Raw genomic sequence first — 15,107 nt, 5'->3', positions numbered from 1 at the left:
TTTAAATTTAATTATGTATATTATTAAACTTAATTATTATATTTACTATAAATCTGGCATGCATTAAATTAAAATTAAATTATTTATTATATCAAACATGAAATTTATATATTATATATATTAAATTTAAATATTATATTAAACATGAAAATTTATATTAAATTTAAATATTATATTTACCATAAAGCTGGCATGCATTACATTTAAATTGAATTATGTATTAAATCAAACATGAATTTTATATATATATATATATTACCAAGCTGGCTGCTACAATGATTATGATTAAACACTGAAATTATTTATATTAAAATTTAAATATTATATTTACCATAAAGCTGGCATGCATTACATTTAAATTGAATTATGTATTATATCAAACATGAATTTTATATATTATATATATTAAATTTAAATATTATATTAAACATGAAAATTTATATTAAACTTAAATATTATATTTATCATAAATCTGGCATGCATTTAATTTAAATTAAATTATTTATTATATCAAACGTATTGCTCTATCAATACCTATTAAGTACTACAAAAAAACACACACGAATAGTATAATGGTATGGTAAATCAATGCAACTAGATATATTATAATATTACTAATAAATTTAACTGTTTGGAAAAACAGACAAACATTATAGTTATTTTGAAAAAGTAATGAAAAACGAATATAATTGTTTTGATAACTAATTATCCGTGCCGTCTTCTCTTTTCGTGTCGCCGCCGTCCCTCTCGTTCTTCTCCTTGCTCAACCTCTTGCGCGTCACGTACCCGCGGACGCGCGCTTGTATTTTGATGGCCGCGTCCGTACGAGCCTCGTCGTCTGTGCGGTGACGCACGGCGGCCGGGCCGACGACGTCGTCCGCGGCGACCACGCCGGACACCACGGACTTTTGCTGCTCGTCGTCGGACCAGCACAGGCTGTTCTCCGTGGTCGTGGCCGTCGACGCCGGGGCGCCGTTCTTCAGCGACTGCCGGACGCGGTATCCGCGGAACCCGGCCTGGATTTTGGCCGCGGCCGCGTTCACCGTCTCCGCGTACTTGCGGGCCCGGAACCCGCGGTACACGGCCTGGATGGTGGTGGCCGCCCGCTCGTCCGCGCTGCCGCCACCGTTGCCGCCGTCGGCTGTGGCCACGGGTGTTTTCGTCGACTTCATGTCAGCCGTCGGTTCACCGTGCTCGCCTGCAACGCAATAATTATCAATTAATGACAAAAAAAACATTGCGGTAACCGAGTATATTATTGGAATGGACACAGATCTGTAGGAATCCCTCAAACTGAAAGTGATCAAATCACTTTCAAATAAACCTCTCAAAGTGTATCTATAGCTGCAATATCTAGATTCTATAGACATTAGGGTGTTTTTTACTTTGGGTCTGGTAGAATTTTTCCCTAATTTTTTTTCGATTTCTTATATTCACCATTTTTATGGCCCCAAAGCACTTGAAAGTTCCCATTTAAATTCACAAAGTCCTAGTAAATGTTAGTTTTCACTATCTCGCAGGGCTATGTGGCTGGATTCTGGGACTATGTGAATTCGTCTAAAATAAGTGGATATTTGAAGGCACATTAATATATTTTAAATGGGAATTTTCAAGTTGAGTGGAGACGAAAATCGAAATTGTTTTTTAATTATTTGTAACAAGCTTTCCACCAGATCCAAAATAACGAATGCCCTAATATACATCTAAATATCACATAAACACAATCATAATTTCTGTCTGATTGTCCGGGCTAATCTTCGAAAGCGGGTAGAAGACATTGCAAGAAATGATCTAAGATACGTCATTTTATCCAGGAAAAGTTGAATTTTCAAATTTCTTGTGAAATATCAATACGTGACAATTATAACATCCGAGGCCATATTAAGGTTTCTATTTATTGTCTTATACAGATGGTGGTTGATTAACAATGCTTAATTGTAATCATTAGAGAAAAATGGGGGAAATTTTCTAAATTATTGAAAAAAATTTGTAATTTTTTTGAACACTAACTTCTTTGAAAGTCACTAACCTCTTCTCTGAATTGTTAGTCGCTTTTCACGAAACTGAATTTTCTTAAATTATCCAAAAGAATCAAACAAGAAGTAGGATGTATCTTTTGTGGAATAAAAGAAGACCTCGTTAGTAAAAAATACTATTCCAAAACTAATATCCAGTAACTTGTGTAGGTATTCTTTTCAAAATATAGTGTAAATTAAATGTTCAGACAGTTCAGCTAACACCACCTGATAGCGCCAAAGGATTTGAAACTTTTAAAGGTCATTGAGTAAGCTCATTTGCAGTTTGTATATTGACATTAGTACATTTATTACATTTTGAGTGTATAATTTATAGTAACTCTTTAAGAGTAGTTTTTATTAAAATGGAACATAGGAAGGATGGGGAACAGTGGGTTAAAGGCATAGTGGGGACGGGAAGGTTTACAGGAATTATTACAACTGAAAGTGATTTCAAATAAACGCTTCGATTCGAATCAGTAGTTAGTATTTTTAAACCAATAAAATCCAAACCAAACACAGTAAGAAATTATGAAATTGAGAAAAAGTTATACTTAGTATACGGAAATTATAAATAGTTTATAGACGTTCGAAGAAAAATCGTCAATCCGCTACTTTTAATTAGAAAACAATTAAATTCAATCACCAATTACCGTTTGTTTTAAACGCAAGATGTTTTGCCAACAGATTTACCATCCAAGTAAATCTAACGACATCATTTTATTGTTTCAGAATAAATAAGACGTGTAGTAAAAAATTGAAATATATTCATTGCCGGTTTTCTGGGCAATCCGTCTTTTTTTTTTCAACAATTCATTTTCTTTTCCTTTAAACCATTGGAGATTTTCTTTTCAAAATATTATAAAAAAAAACAGAAAAAAATAATAAAAAAGTCTTATGAATTATTTCCGAACAGTGAGTTTTTTTTGGGGGGATACAAAATGGAAAACAGGAGCTGTCTGTTATGATATTATTTAAAATATATATATATATATACACGAATAAATAAATTCAACCGTTATTACGGTTTAGTACTCAGCGGGATGATCGTTGATATCAAACAAAGGCACCCAATATAATGACTGTGTACGAGAAGAGAACCCTCTGTAGAAAACCTTCATCTGACAGATCAATTAAAATATATAAGCAATATCAAAATATCCGGCAAATTTGTTCCAATAAGAAAAAAAGGCTTAAAAGTAGAAAAAGAAATTTAAATAATGTGTCTCCAAAAACAAATAGCTCCTACAAAATTACACGAATTATTGTTATTATTTTTAACACGTTGTAGTTTCGTTTGTTGAAATTTGCATAAAATATCAACTGGAATTTCCAACGTTCCATCGACAAAAACGTTTGTGGAATTCCCAACACTTCAGTGACAGAGACGTCGGGAATTCCCGGGAGTTCTAATGATAGAACGAGATTAAAAAAAAATAAAAAATACTTTTCGCGCGTTTCCAATTGAGAAACAAAAGCGCAAAAAACTTTTGCCAAGTAACGCCGGGTCGTTGTGATATTTCATGTTCATAATATTATTATTTTTGAACACGGACTGTAGTATGATGTAACAATAATAATAACAACAACAAGGTACGCGATTGCGTCGTAGTGGTGTGCAGAAGATAATATATTATCATCATAATACCGTATACAATATCGTACACACCGTTTTGGTTAAATTAACGTTGCAAGAAAAAAGAACACTTTTTACGCGACACAGCAACCACCGTTCGAAAAGAAACGTGACACATTTTTATGGGGGGGAAAAAAAAACGATACTTAAGTACAAATATAAATGGCAAAAATATGAACACCACAATGAATAATATACCGTCGGGGTTTTTTAAACCGTCACAAACACACACACGATGAATCTAATAATTCGTGTCGCTCTCGAACGACGAGCATTATCATAATAATAATATGTATGTACATGTTATACGGCAATCGTAATAACATCCAAATAAACCCAACTGTGTTTGTTGCCCGCCGATTCCCACCGGAATAACATCACACGTGTGTCATGCCCGTGTGTTCCTTGTATCGTTTCTGTTTACCAAAGCGGTTGTCGTTAATTTAATTCGTTTAGTTTTGGCACACAGCAAACACGAGACCCGCGACTTCGACCATTAACCGCATGCATTGTTCTCGACAAACTGTTTGCTCGCCAAATTACTATTGATTTGCCATCGTTAATCACCGGGCAGTTAGGTGGGTGGATTAACATGATATAGCCACATGGGTATTTCAATCCAATCTAACCATCTAGTCTACAGGTGAATTTGAATGGTCTCTAATTAACCAACTCGGTACGGAAAAAAAATGACTAGAAATTGTTTCCACGAGCGCGAATTGGGCATGTCCGATTTCAATAGTTGTGTAAAAAGTTAAGAAATGATTGGGCATCAATACCCGAATGTGTTGGAAACGGATTTTCAATTGAAAAATTCAAATCGTTAACAAAAGATTTCGAAAAATCGAGACAGTGTGGGAAATTGAAATGAAAAAAGACAAATTCCTTACTAAGCTAATAGTGAGAAAATAGATGTATTTGAATTATTTGAATTGGAATAAAAAACTGTTAGTTACTTTTTGTTTTATAAACGCTTAATTTTCTCATGAAACGTTGATTTTAAACTCATTTAAAAGAGCTTTTCAAGAAGATATGAAAAATATGAATAAACATTTTTAGCTACATTCAGCAGATCTCTAAGATCGATGAACGGATTTTAATATTTAAGGACTTCTAAGAATCACCTTAGTATGTAAAAGATCTGAGATGAGTTTAAGAACTTTATCTGGTGTAGTTTATTTACTTTTACAGAGCTTTAATGTTGTATAATATCATCCAAACACAATTTTTCCTTTACATTTTTCACACTTTTTGAATTAACCGCTTAATAACAAAAGATATATTTTTTATAATTCTCGAACGATATTAATAAACAAAAAAGTCTACATTTTGACCCCGAATGGGCAAGTGTTTTGTAATCAAGCTAAATTTGAAAATGTTTAAACGCATTTTTTTTTTATAGAAAAAGCAAAATACAAAAGTTCTGATTCCAACATAACCTAGTGATTTAGCTCAAGTACTCGTATATGTTTGCAGATCTAAAATCGATTCATCTCAAGTAGTCAAAATGTTATTAGGCTTTTTGGTCTAAAACTTCAAACAAATGGACCGCTTTTTGTTAAACGACTTACTTAAGTACTACAATAATTTTTTTAAGAAATTGTGGGCAAAATGTTTTGAAATAATATTTCCATAAAAACCATTACAACAATAGGACTTTTCCTATCAGCAAATTATTTCCCTGCGCTTTATCTAACAAACGTTCATTAAATTGACCATCAAAAACAGTTCTTTTGCTTTTTTTATAGCTTTTGATGTGCCAAAAGATAAATCAAGTAATAGAGTAATTAAGTTATCTATAATAATTCAAGTAGAAAAAAAGTATACAAGTAAAAAATGCCAACTTTTTGTAAAACTATGCAAAAACTTTCTAAATGATTTGAAGTTAGAATGATATTTTATTAAATTAAAATCCACGATATTGTATTAGTATATTTTATAAATGTATTATTGTTTTTTGTTTTTTTAAATTAATCGTCATAGTTTTCAATCATCTTATTTCCTCTCTATTTGCTGTGAAGTTTATTCAACGCACAAGTCTGCTGTAATAGCCCAAGGACAACAACGAGAGCAACATTTTTCCGTTTCTTTGAACATTTTGGTGTTAGTATTTTTATCTATATCAATCAAACTACATAATTAGTAAAACAATGTATGTATATATAATTTCAACAACTTAATTTTATCGTTTTAACGATGTGCTGACAAAAAAACTTGTATTTTTCGTCCGTTATTAACCAAAACCCGTTCTATTCGAGCTAGTATTTAATTTTTTTTTTTTTGTCTCCTAATCCATTTGTTTCGAGTAACAGCTCATATTTTTTTGCGATACCCACCAAACCGAATCGTGGCCGACGTGCGTCAAAGTGTGTGGTTTTTGGAGCAAAACAAAACAATTATTATTATAACAGATGGTTTGGCGACGACGACGACTAACAATAATATTAATAATTATCATCATCGTTGGACGATGCCGCCCAGTAGAGTTTAGCGTCGTCGCCTTACTGGTGTTTTTTTATTTTGTGATTTATAAGGTGACGGGCTACAACATGTTGCGTTTTTTTTTTTATGCAGATACTTTTATAATACATCCCGTATCACACTGTCAGGTCTTGACCGATTGTCCGTGTCGGTTTCGGATGGGTTAGGTTATTAACGGGTATTTACCATTGCTCTACTCAAACTAATGGGCCGTCCACGCCCTCCTAGGCATGTCTAGCACGCGAGCCGAACATATTATGCGTTATACCAGTCGGTGTTATGTGACACGCCGTCATAACAACGACTGCGATGGCGATAAGAGCCTAAAAAAGTCTAAAATAAAATAACATTTCTTTCAAACCTACTCGAAAAAAAAAAAATTGGAACATCCGAAGGAATCGCCGAACTCCTTAAATGGAAAGCAGCGTCTGGAAGGCGGCTATTTTGGGTACCAATTTTATGGAAATTAAAAATGCTGCGTTACTTTACCGTGATGATACACATTTAAATGTTAGGTTAAGCGATGGTGAATATCATGGACAAAACAATAACTGTTCACAAAATGGCAGCCGAATGTAATAGGCAATATACCGAGTTCGGTGGTGTGAATTGGCAATTAAATACATTTCTAGCACTAAAAAAAAAGTATAAAATATTATTATTTTACTTTCTCGACCTTTTTTTTTTTTTTTGATCAATTATTTTCTTTGAAACCCGAATCTGACCTGACCTACCTTTTTGTTTTTTTTTATAAAATCGCCAAACTAGGATGGGACTGTTGGCACACTACTCCGACGCGGGCAACATCGTTTAGTAGACATCACAAAGCCTAACCTAATCTATCTAATCCAAATCTTACCAGAAACTAACCTAACCGAACCTAAAACACACTTAACAATAACCTGATTTTTGAATTTCATGACTGGTTTATTACAAAAGCATGTTATATGCTAAAATTATTTTCCCAAGGAAGAAATGCCAATTATGGGTCGTTCATAGACTTAAAGTGGCCGTTACAATTTCATTTAATTTGATTTTTTTTACTGTTCTCCTAAATCAAAATTAGTTATGACAAATTTGAGAAGAGAACAAATAAAAAAATATGTATAACGCGGACAAGCACATGTACAATGTTCATTTATTGTGTGAAATAAAGAAGGTATTTAATTTTTCACAAATTTTAGTTAGTTTTGTAATTTTTTAAATAAATTATTCACTTAGTATTAATATGGAAACTGAAGATACTTTGTTCAAATTTTAAAAATTCCGCTCTTGCTTTTTTTTAATTTGTAATACAATGACTTTAAAAAACTATTGAAAATTGCTCAATTTTGCCTTTAAATCACCTACTCTAGAATAGATTTTACAAGTTCTCATATTTTCAACGTTGTATGATTTGTCTGGCTTTAGCCTCCTTTGAGTGGCTGGTAATTTTATTACTCAAAGGTTAATTTTAAAATTGATATACAATTATCGATATGTGACATAAGATATTATAAAAAATAAACAATTACCCCCTGACCGCTTATTAGCCCTTTCTTAATTTGAATGTTAGGGGTTAAAATATATATAGTAGGATAATTACTAGTTATATTTCATTTTTACACCTATAGAGCATTCTAAAGAAGCGAAAAACATTTTTAATATTTTATGGGATAAAAAAATATATATTTTTGTTAGCAAAAAGAATAAATCAGTAAAGTCCGCATCCTATTAATACTTGGCTAGCGTTTTAGTTTCGTCATCGTCGGCGTGTCATACCGCAAAGACAATAATTATTATTTAGATAAAAACGAGACGATTTTGTTGGACCGAGCCAAAAAGGACATCAGTCAGGTTACACACACGGGCCGAGGCTAGATGAATGTGGCGTTTAATAGAAATTGTTGACGCACAACCTAACGATAAATTTCATCTTTTTACATGTTAGGTTTGGCTTGGTCGAATAGTTTAATGTTATTTTACAGAGCATGTTATACCGACATGAAAATATAGTGTTTTATTTTTTTTGTTTTCTAAAGATTAATCTTATGAAAAATATAATTGTTTTTGTCAACCGTAATAACGGCCGGTCGTTTTGGAAGCACCACCACTTCCGTTAAGAGATTATCCACAGAGAAGTATTCGAGTACAAATTGATCAAATACTTTTACTCGAATACCATACACGGTTGGGTTCGGTTTTAAACTTACGGTTATAATCCCGTTGAACGAAATTTAGTCATCTTGAATAAAAATAGACCGACCAAAAAAACGTTATACACTTATCACATTAATTCAAAACGTCTTTGACCTTTGTGGGTGGACAACTCGGACGAGGAGTCATTATTAATATTATACTACTCGAGTATAATTCGCACACGTGCTCCCAAAGTGAAACAAGTGTTAAAAACTGTGATTTCGGGTTGACGACTCTTTAGTAATGGTCATATTTGGCGGACACGCGTACAACATGATGAGCCGGTTTTAACCAGACAATGGACTACTTCATTGAAATCGCGCCAAACCAAAAAAATACCTATTGTCCGGCATCCGTCTCGACCTTGAGGAGAAATTCTAAATTTAGAATGCATGACAATGACTTCCATCGGTTTAAGTCTTAAGAAAAGTCTAGGTTTTTAAAAACAGTCGTAGGGATCTAATTTTTTACTAGCTATTAAATCAACTGAAGAGACTGGCCAATAACAGAGAATAATGTATGGAAGAATGCTGTAAAACCAACCTTAGAGTTGATCACTAAAGAAGAAGATGAAATGTTAGCTGTTAATATGGAGGATTATAAAATACACATTTTGAATTTTTAACATTGTTTTTCCTACTGTAATATTGCTGGATTTAAGTCGAGTTGTCAAATACTGTTGTTCCGCCCAAATTCAGGAGATATCATTTTCGATCGCTTCCTTCAGATTGTAGACCACTTTCGTGACCTATACATTATAACTATATTAGTTTCCTAAATTCATTTTTTTGCCAATACACATTTTGCGCAATAAGTAAATTCGATGAAGTCATCGTACATGACGTGAACGGCAGAAGATGGAAGACATCCATCGATGGCACCCGACAAGTTAAGCTAGCTGCTTAGACTTTAGCGTTTGTATTTATAAATCAGCTAAGAGCATTTTCAGGTAACAGATCTCTTGACAGTTCACGGGAATAAGCCGAAATCTACTACCACTGCAGTTCCGGACGGATCTTTGTGTGCCCTTGCATACACATTGAAAAACTTCAATAAAAACTTTGCTTCTAAGCAATTCTGACGTTAACCACAGCGCCAATGTGTGTGTGTGTTTGCTCGAATATATTATTAACATAAGGAAAGCGTACGTTTGCTCGTCTGTGAATATTATCCGTGGACCTAAGCCGGTGTCTTTCCCAAAGTTTTCCCCTTAGTTCCTAACACACTATCGGCAACGCCAAATCCATTAGGGTCGTTGAAACGCGCGGCGGTATCTTCCCGTTAGGTCGTCGGTTTTGCCTACGGGATCGTGTGCAGGCCGGGATAACCATCCGTTCCTGTGGGAATTATCCGCTGAACGCTCGGCCTCTCCCCCCAAAAAAAAACTTTTATCCCTTTCGACGATACGGAGCGGGAATTTTTTCATTTTTTATTCAACACCACAATATTTAGCTTGCACATTTCGTTAGTTAAGTATAAACGTACCATCACTGGGTAGTTTCTCCTCCGAAGCTAATTCATGTTGTTATTATTTTAGCTCTAATAGTTATTATAAAAAAAATTGTTTACAGTCTGTACTATAATAATTAGTGTTAAATAAAAAATGTATATATTATATTTTATAAGAAATTTGTAAGGCTAGGCAAGGTTAATACTATTTCATTACTGTACAAGATTACTTAGATTTTAAGTATTTAAAAAATCCACAAACTAAATGGTTATTTTGTAGTGTGAAAAAAGGGTTTGCACAATACCAAAATCACCAAATTTTCACAGAATAATCAAAGGGAGTATTATAACGTCTGCATTTCTTTGATTGATGACATTTTATGAATATTTAAAGATTAAGTTTTTGTTACTTAAAAAACCTCGTTTCTGTGTTTATCTGAAGATCTAGTTCTAGCTATAAATTATAGTTTTGCGAACAAACGTCTATACTCTACACGTTAATAATTACACATTAAACTTAAGACAATTTTTCGGTGAACCTATGTCCGTCGGTACCCAACGTATTGCCCGTACAGAAAAAAAAATTAAACTAAAATAACGCTAGCAATTATTAATATCAGATCAAGATTTCGCCGACCGGTTTTGTAATTAAAGTGAACTATTTCTAAACTAAACAATATGACTTTTACAATAGACGTTGGCCGCGTTATCTACTCCGGAGTCGACGTTGTGTCTAAATAGTCTTGATGAATTTTTTTTTAATCATATGGTTAAACATTGTTGTATTATGCGTCGCAGGTTCTCGTGAACCGAGCGTTTCCGACCGACGTGGAGATTTTTATTATCGATATTATAGCTGCGTTATACTAATTAAGGAAGTGTATACGGTTTTAATTACTTCAGCCGAGACTAATGGCAATAATTATAAATAATTGATACCGATACGAGCGGACCAAATTGTACAACCATGATTAACACACAGCAGTGTATTGTAATATAATATTGTGTTATGGGGACTCGTGTGACGAATAATTTCGTTTCATTGTGTGCACTCATGGCTATGACGTGGGCACTATAATATTGCCACCAGAAGAGCAAAGAACCGCCACAAGACGGGTGTGTAGAATCGATGGCGGCGGACCGGCCGTTAATTGACGAATAAACAATACAATGTGTACGCACATATGCGGAGCGACACGTTTAAAATAAAAGCCACAGTAATAATAATAATTACAGTATGTTTGATGAAGTGCACATTGACGGCACATTGTGTGCCTTTTTACTTGGCACAAAGACCTAGATCTGTCGATTTGTTCGGTTGACGTTCGCGGTGACGGATGTGAGATTATTTTTAAAACAATACCGAAAAACTTTGAACCGAAAACTAAACCCGGGCACACCACACATACACTCTGTTAACATTAAACCGAACCTGTACCATCGTCTTAACGTTTTCAGACTCACAGATTTGCTCACTCTCAATCCAAGTTGCTCCTTCACACAAAAAACTACAAATACAAGTCTCGAAAAATACAAAATACCTACTTCGTCTTATGACTAACGCGCACCATCTTATATCTCGAGCCATAATTTACATTCGGATCTGCGAAAACTGGAGCCAAACTCTTTGAAAAACCAATCAAACCCTCTTTATACCGAACCCTTCTTACATTACCCTCGATGCCCAACAATCTACCTAAAAGATCAAAAAAGGAAGTGGTGTAGGTGCCTTCTCCCTGCACAAATAATAAAAAACCAAACTTTTAATAGTGTTGTCAGTGGACGGATTCCCATTTCAAGCCAACCAAAGTAACACTCACACTTATTGTACTTATGTCCTGTTGACTATATTATAGTTAAAAAAAAAATAATAATAACAATATCCGAAAAGCACCACAGCAATGTTCCTCTCATCAGCAAATATAAGGTGACTTTTTTCAAAGCGATCCACTAAATATCTCAAAGGGTTAAGTTTGCATGCTACAACATTAATTGTAATTTTTTCAAAAATCAGAAGTAAAACTTCACCCAGCGAGGTTACAACTGAAAATTGATAAAAATAATACACTCCACCCTTTCTGCCTTCCTAGATTTTAAACTTTAATATTTATTTATAAAATTACTGAAAACCGATCATCGATCAGACGATTGTTTTCAGCAAATATTTTTAATTTAAAAACTTAATAAAATGTATACTTTACCATTTCAAAAGCTCAATAAGGTCCATAAGATTTTAACGCATAAGAGTATTGAAAGCTGGTAGTTTTTAAGGAGTTTTGTAAAGGCGATATTTAAGAAGAAAAAAGTTTTTTATAAATTGTGACCATGGTAATTTTTTTAAAAATTATTTTTTTTTATTTGTACAAGCTAAAGGGTATAATTTTTAACGTACACAACTTTTTCTATTCGTTTGGCCATTTTTGGCACTAAAAAATGTATTAGCTGAGACAAAATTTTAAGAATCTGGTCGGCCGACTTTCAATTATTCTGTAAAAAAATATAAGAATTTGTTGCCCTCTTTATATTGAATACCATTTTCGTTTAGAAAGTTCAGTTTTTCGTAATTAAATAAATTAAATTTGAAAAATGTTCAATGAAGAAAACGACATTTCTTTTTACATCGAAATAGCAAAAAATATCAAATCTGTTTCTAACATAAACTGGTAGTGTAGCCAAAGAACTAAGTATTCAAATTTTGTCAGATTTTTAGGTCTAAACCGTCAAAAAACAAAACCGCTACCTGTAACTCTAAAAGTATACAAAATGATAATTATGAAAAGCCTAATAACTTCCAATATATTGATTTGGTCATAGTTAACCAATACGTTATATTGTATTTAAATATATATTATATTCTCTCTTCTTCTTCTTCTGGCATGTCTACTCTCTAAGAGTTTTTGCCGACATCGCTACACTTCACCACCTTTCTCTATCTTGAACTGAATAATATATTATATTATAATATATATAAAAATATACATATTATAATTAAATTATTTTTTTTTAACCTTAAAATTTCTCTAAATGTTATGTTTTGTAAAATAAACAAATTGCAGCATTAAACAGCTAATAATGTAAATTAATTTTATTGCTATTTCGGTGAGTGAACTTCAACCTCCAAATGCCGAGGCGGTCAGGTGGCCATAGGTGGGTTAGGTAGGTACGTTTTGCATCTTGGAAACAAACCGAATAATATTAAGCGAGACCCGGTAAAGGATAAATAAATAATGCGTTGCGAAGTTTAACGGCTCAAAACGGTCTACTGAAATACAATTTAACGACGGTGGAGAATATTGTTATTATACGGTTTTGTGGGTAACCTGAGACAAAAAAAGGCCTTAGGTTGTCAGAGTACGGTTGGTACGAAAATAAAAATAATTGCGAAAATCGCCAACAGCGGTATTGCGAAGTAAGTGGGTTTTCGGAAAAGAAAAAACAACTTTTATTTTCTATTGAAGACTTAAAGAAGACAATGGTTTCTTTTTTATTCGTCGCCCTGTTTTTTAATCAAGTATTCTCAGTTCGGTGGCCTTTTGTAAACTTTATAATATTTATGTTGTCTGTGCGTTTCCCCATAAAAATATTACAGATAAATTATATTTACTATATTACAGGTTCTAATGTATTTCCAACAGAAAGCATTAAAAATTCAATAACATTATCAGGTAAACTTATCTCACCCAACCTCAACAAATTAATATTTAACGTTAATTATCTTTAAGATGCAGTCTTATTTTTTAGCTATTGATGAAACAACGTATAATATAATCACCTAAAATTTGTTTAGTCAATTTTATATTATAGGTAAAAATAATTGAAATGTCTACAAGATATGGAAAGTGAATAGAATTACATCATCAGGGTAATTGTAAAGATCTTGTTTAGCGAGCTAAGGTTAGGTTAGGTTCAATTTTTAACCAACGAAATTCTAACCATCAAATCATCTCCAATTGGCGCGTTCCAGAAAGATCTACACCGAAGACAGGAAAGTTTAGTTTGGGATAGGTTGAAACCTCTTCTGTTGTCAAAGATAAAGTATGTTTTATAAAGTATTAAGTATGTTTCAGTTGAGTTATAAATGAATCCTTTTTTTTTTTTTCATCAAAGTTTTTTCAGTCAAAGATGACCTTTGACTGTATAAGTGACAGTTAATTTTGGTTGGGCGACGGTTAGGTTAGCTTAGGCGAAGTACAGGTGAGGTTTGGTAGGTAAATGACTTTAGACAATGATTGGAAAACTAGGGAGTTGTGGTGAACTTCATGCACAATACTATAAGAAGGAAGAAAGAATAATGTAAAATAGAACAACAAAAAAAGTAAACGGGTAGTTAGCAATCAATTAAGAAACGTTAGAAACAGATTTTCAACCCCTGTTTAATATGCTACAGCTGTAATATACGTGGTGCACTGCCTTCTGAAGGTTCTATAATTGGGACTACAACATGGAAAAAAACATCTAGTCCCTGCGGGGAGGTACTGGGTAGTCGGTAATTTTAACGGATTTATTTACTTTAGAGGTTCCAAGTCCGGTTGCTGCTGCTGCAGAGTCGACTGGTGTTGGCCCGTGGTCGGGGACAGGTCGGGCAAACGATTCGGGAAATCCGATGGAAATTCGGCGCACAAAATAATGTAACGGTCGAACCGGTCGAACTGGTAGGACGGTTTTTTTCACACTAACGGTCACCACACACACACATAACAGTATCCGACCCGAGAACAACAACAATATTATTATGACATCTTGTGCCGGCGCGATCAATTGACTTAAGGGTCAATAGTTTGTTAAGGAGGATCAATTTAACGCGGTCGTCTTGGCGCGTTCAGCAATCGAGTTCAAGCCCGTCTTGTGTGTGTGTGTGTGTGTGTGTGTGTGGCCGTCACCAACGGCCGAACGATATTACAATAACGATAATGTATTAAATTTAAAACGGAAAAAACAAACAAAAAAAAAAAAAAAATACCTCGCTAGAAAACAATGAGACGAAATCAAGACGGAATCCGGACCGGACGACCTTAGCGCGCGCGACTGGCGCTCTGTTGGCCCGGAGAGGCGACCGGCGCGGCGTGCGTCGGCGACCATTTCCACCGTGTCCGTTCACACGCCGGCTAAAACGGTCTGGTCAAATATAGATACACTTTTTTCACTTTTTTTTTTTTTTTGATAAAAGAATATTCGTTTTTTGGTTTATTTATAATATATACACCGGCCCGCACCGCTCAGCCCGACCGCACCGACAGGGCTTCCAAAAAAAGGATTTTAGGATTAAAACATGAATCACAAAACTATAGGCCACTTTTCAGTAAACTAGTCATTTTTTCCTATATTAAGTTTCTTGTGCATTGCTCAGC

At 33.9% G+C, this 15,107-nt stretch overlaps 1 protein-coding gene across 2 annotated transcripts in view; it reads right to left on the bottom strand.

The window, feature by feature from the left end:
* Positions 1–478: 478 nt before the first annotated feature.
* The window catches only part of LOC126847721 (uncharacterized), a 75,106-nt gene continuing 60,477 nt past the window's right edge, over positions 479–15,107 (bottom strand). For both annotated transcript variants that reach the window (XM_050588098.1, XM_050588099.1), the window contains exon 5: positions 479–1,198. In XM_050588098.1, coding sequence (XP_050444055.1) covers positions 702–1,198 — 497 coding nt within the window. In that variant the 3' untranslated portion in view covers positions 479–701. The remainder of the gene's footprint in view (positions 1,199–15,107) is intronic.

Source organism: Adelges cooleyi, unplaced genomic scaffold (genome assembly GCF_023614345.1).
Source record: "Adelges cooleyi isolate 19-005CV unplaced genomic scaffold, UGA_ACOO_1.1 ACOO_flye_CR_arks_rails_tigmint_CR_PRNA_118, whole genome shotgun sequence".
Lineage (NCBI taxonomy): Eukaryota > Metazoa > Arthropoda > Insecta > Hemiptera > Adelgidae > Adelges > Adelges cooleyi.
The sequence above is the reverse complement of the archived record's forward strand: the minus strand, read 5'-3'. Positions and strand labels throughout refer to the sequence as shown.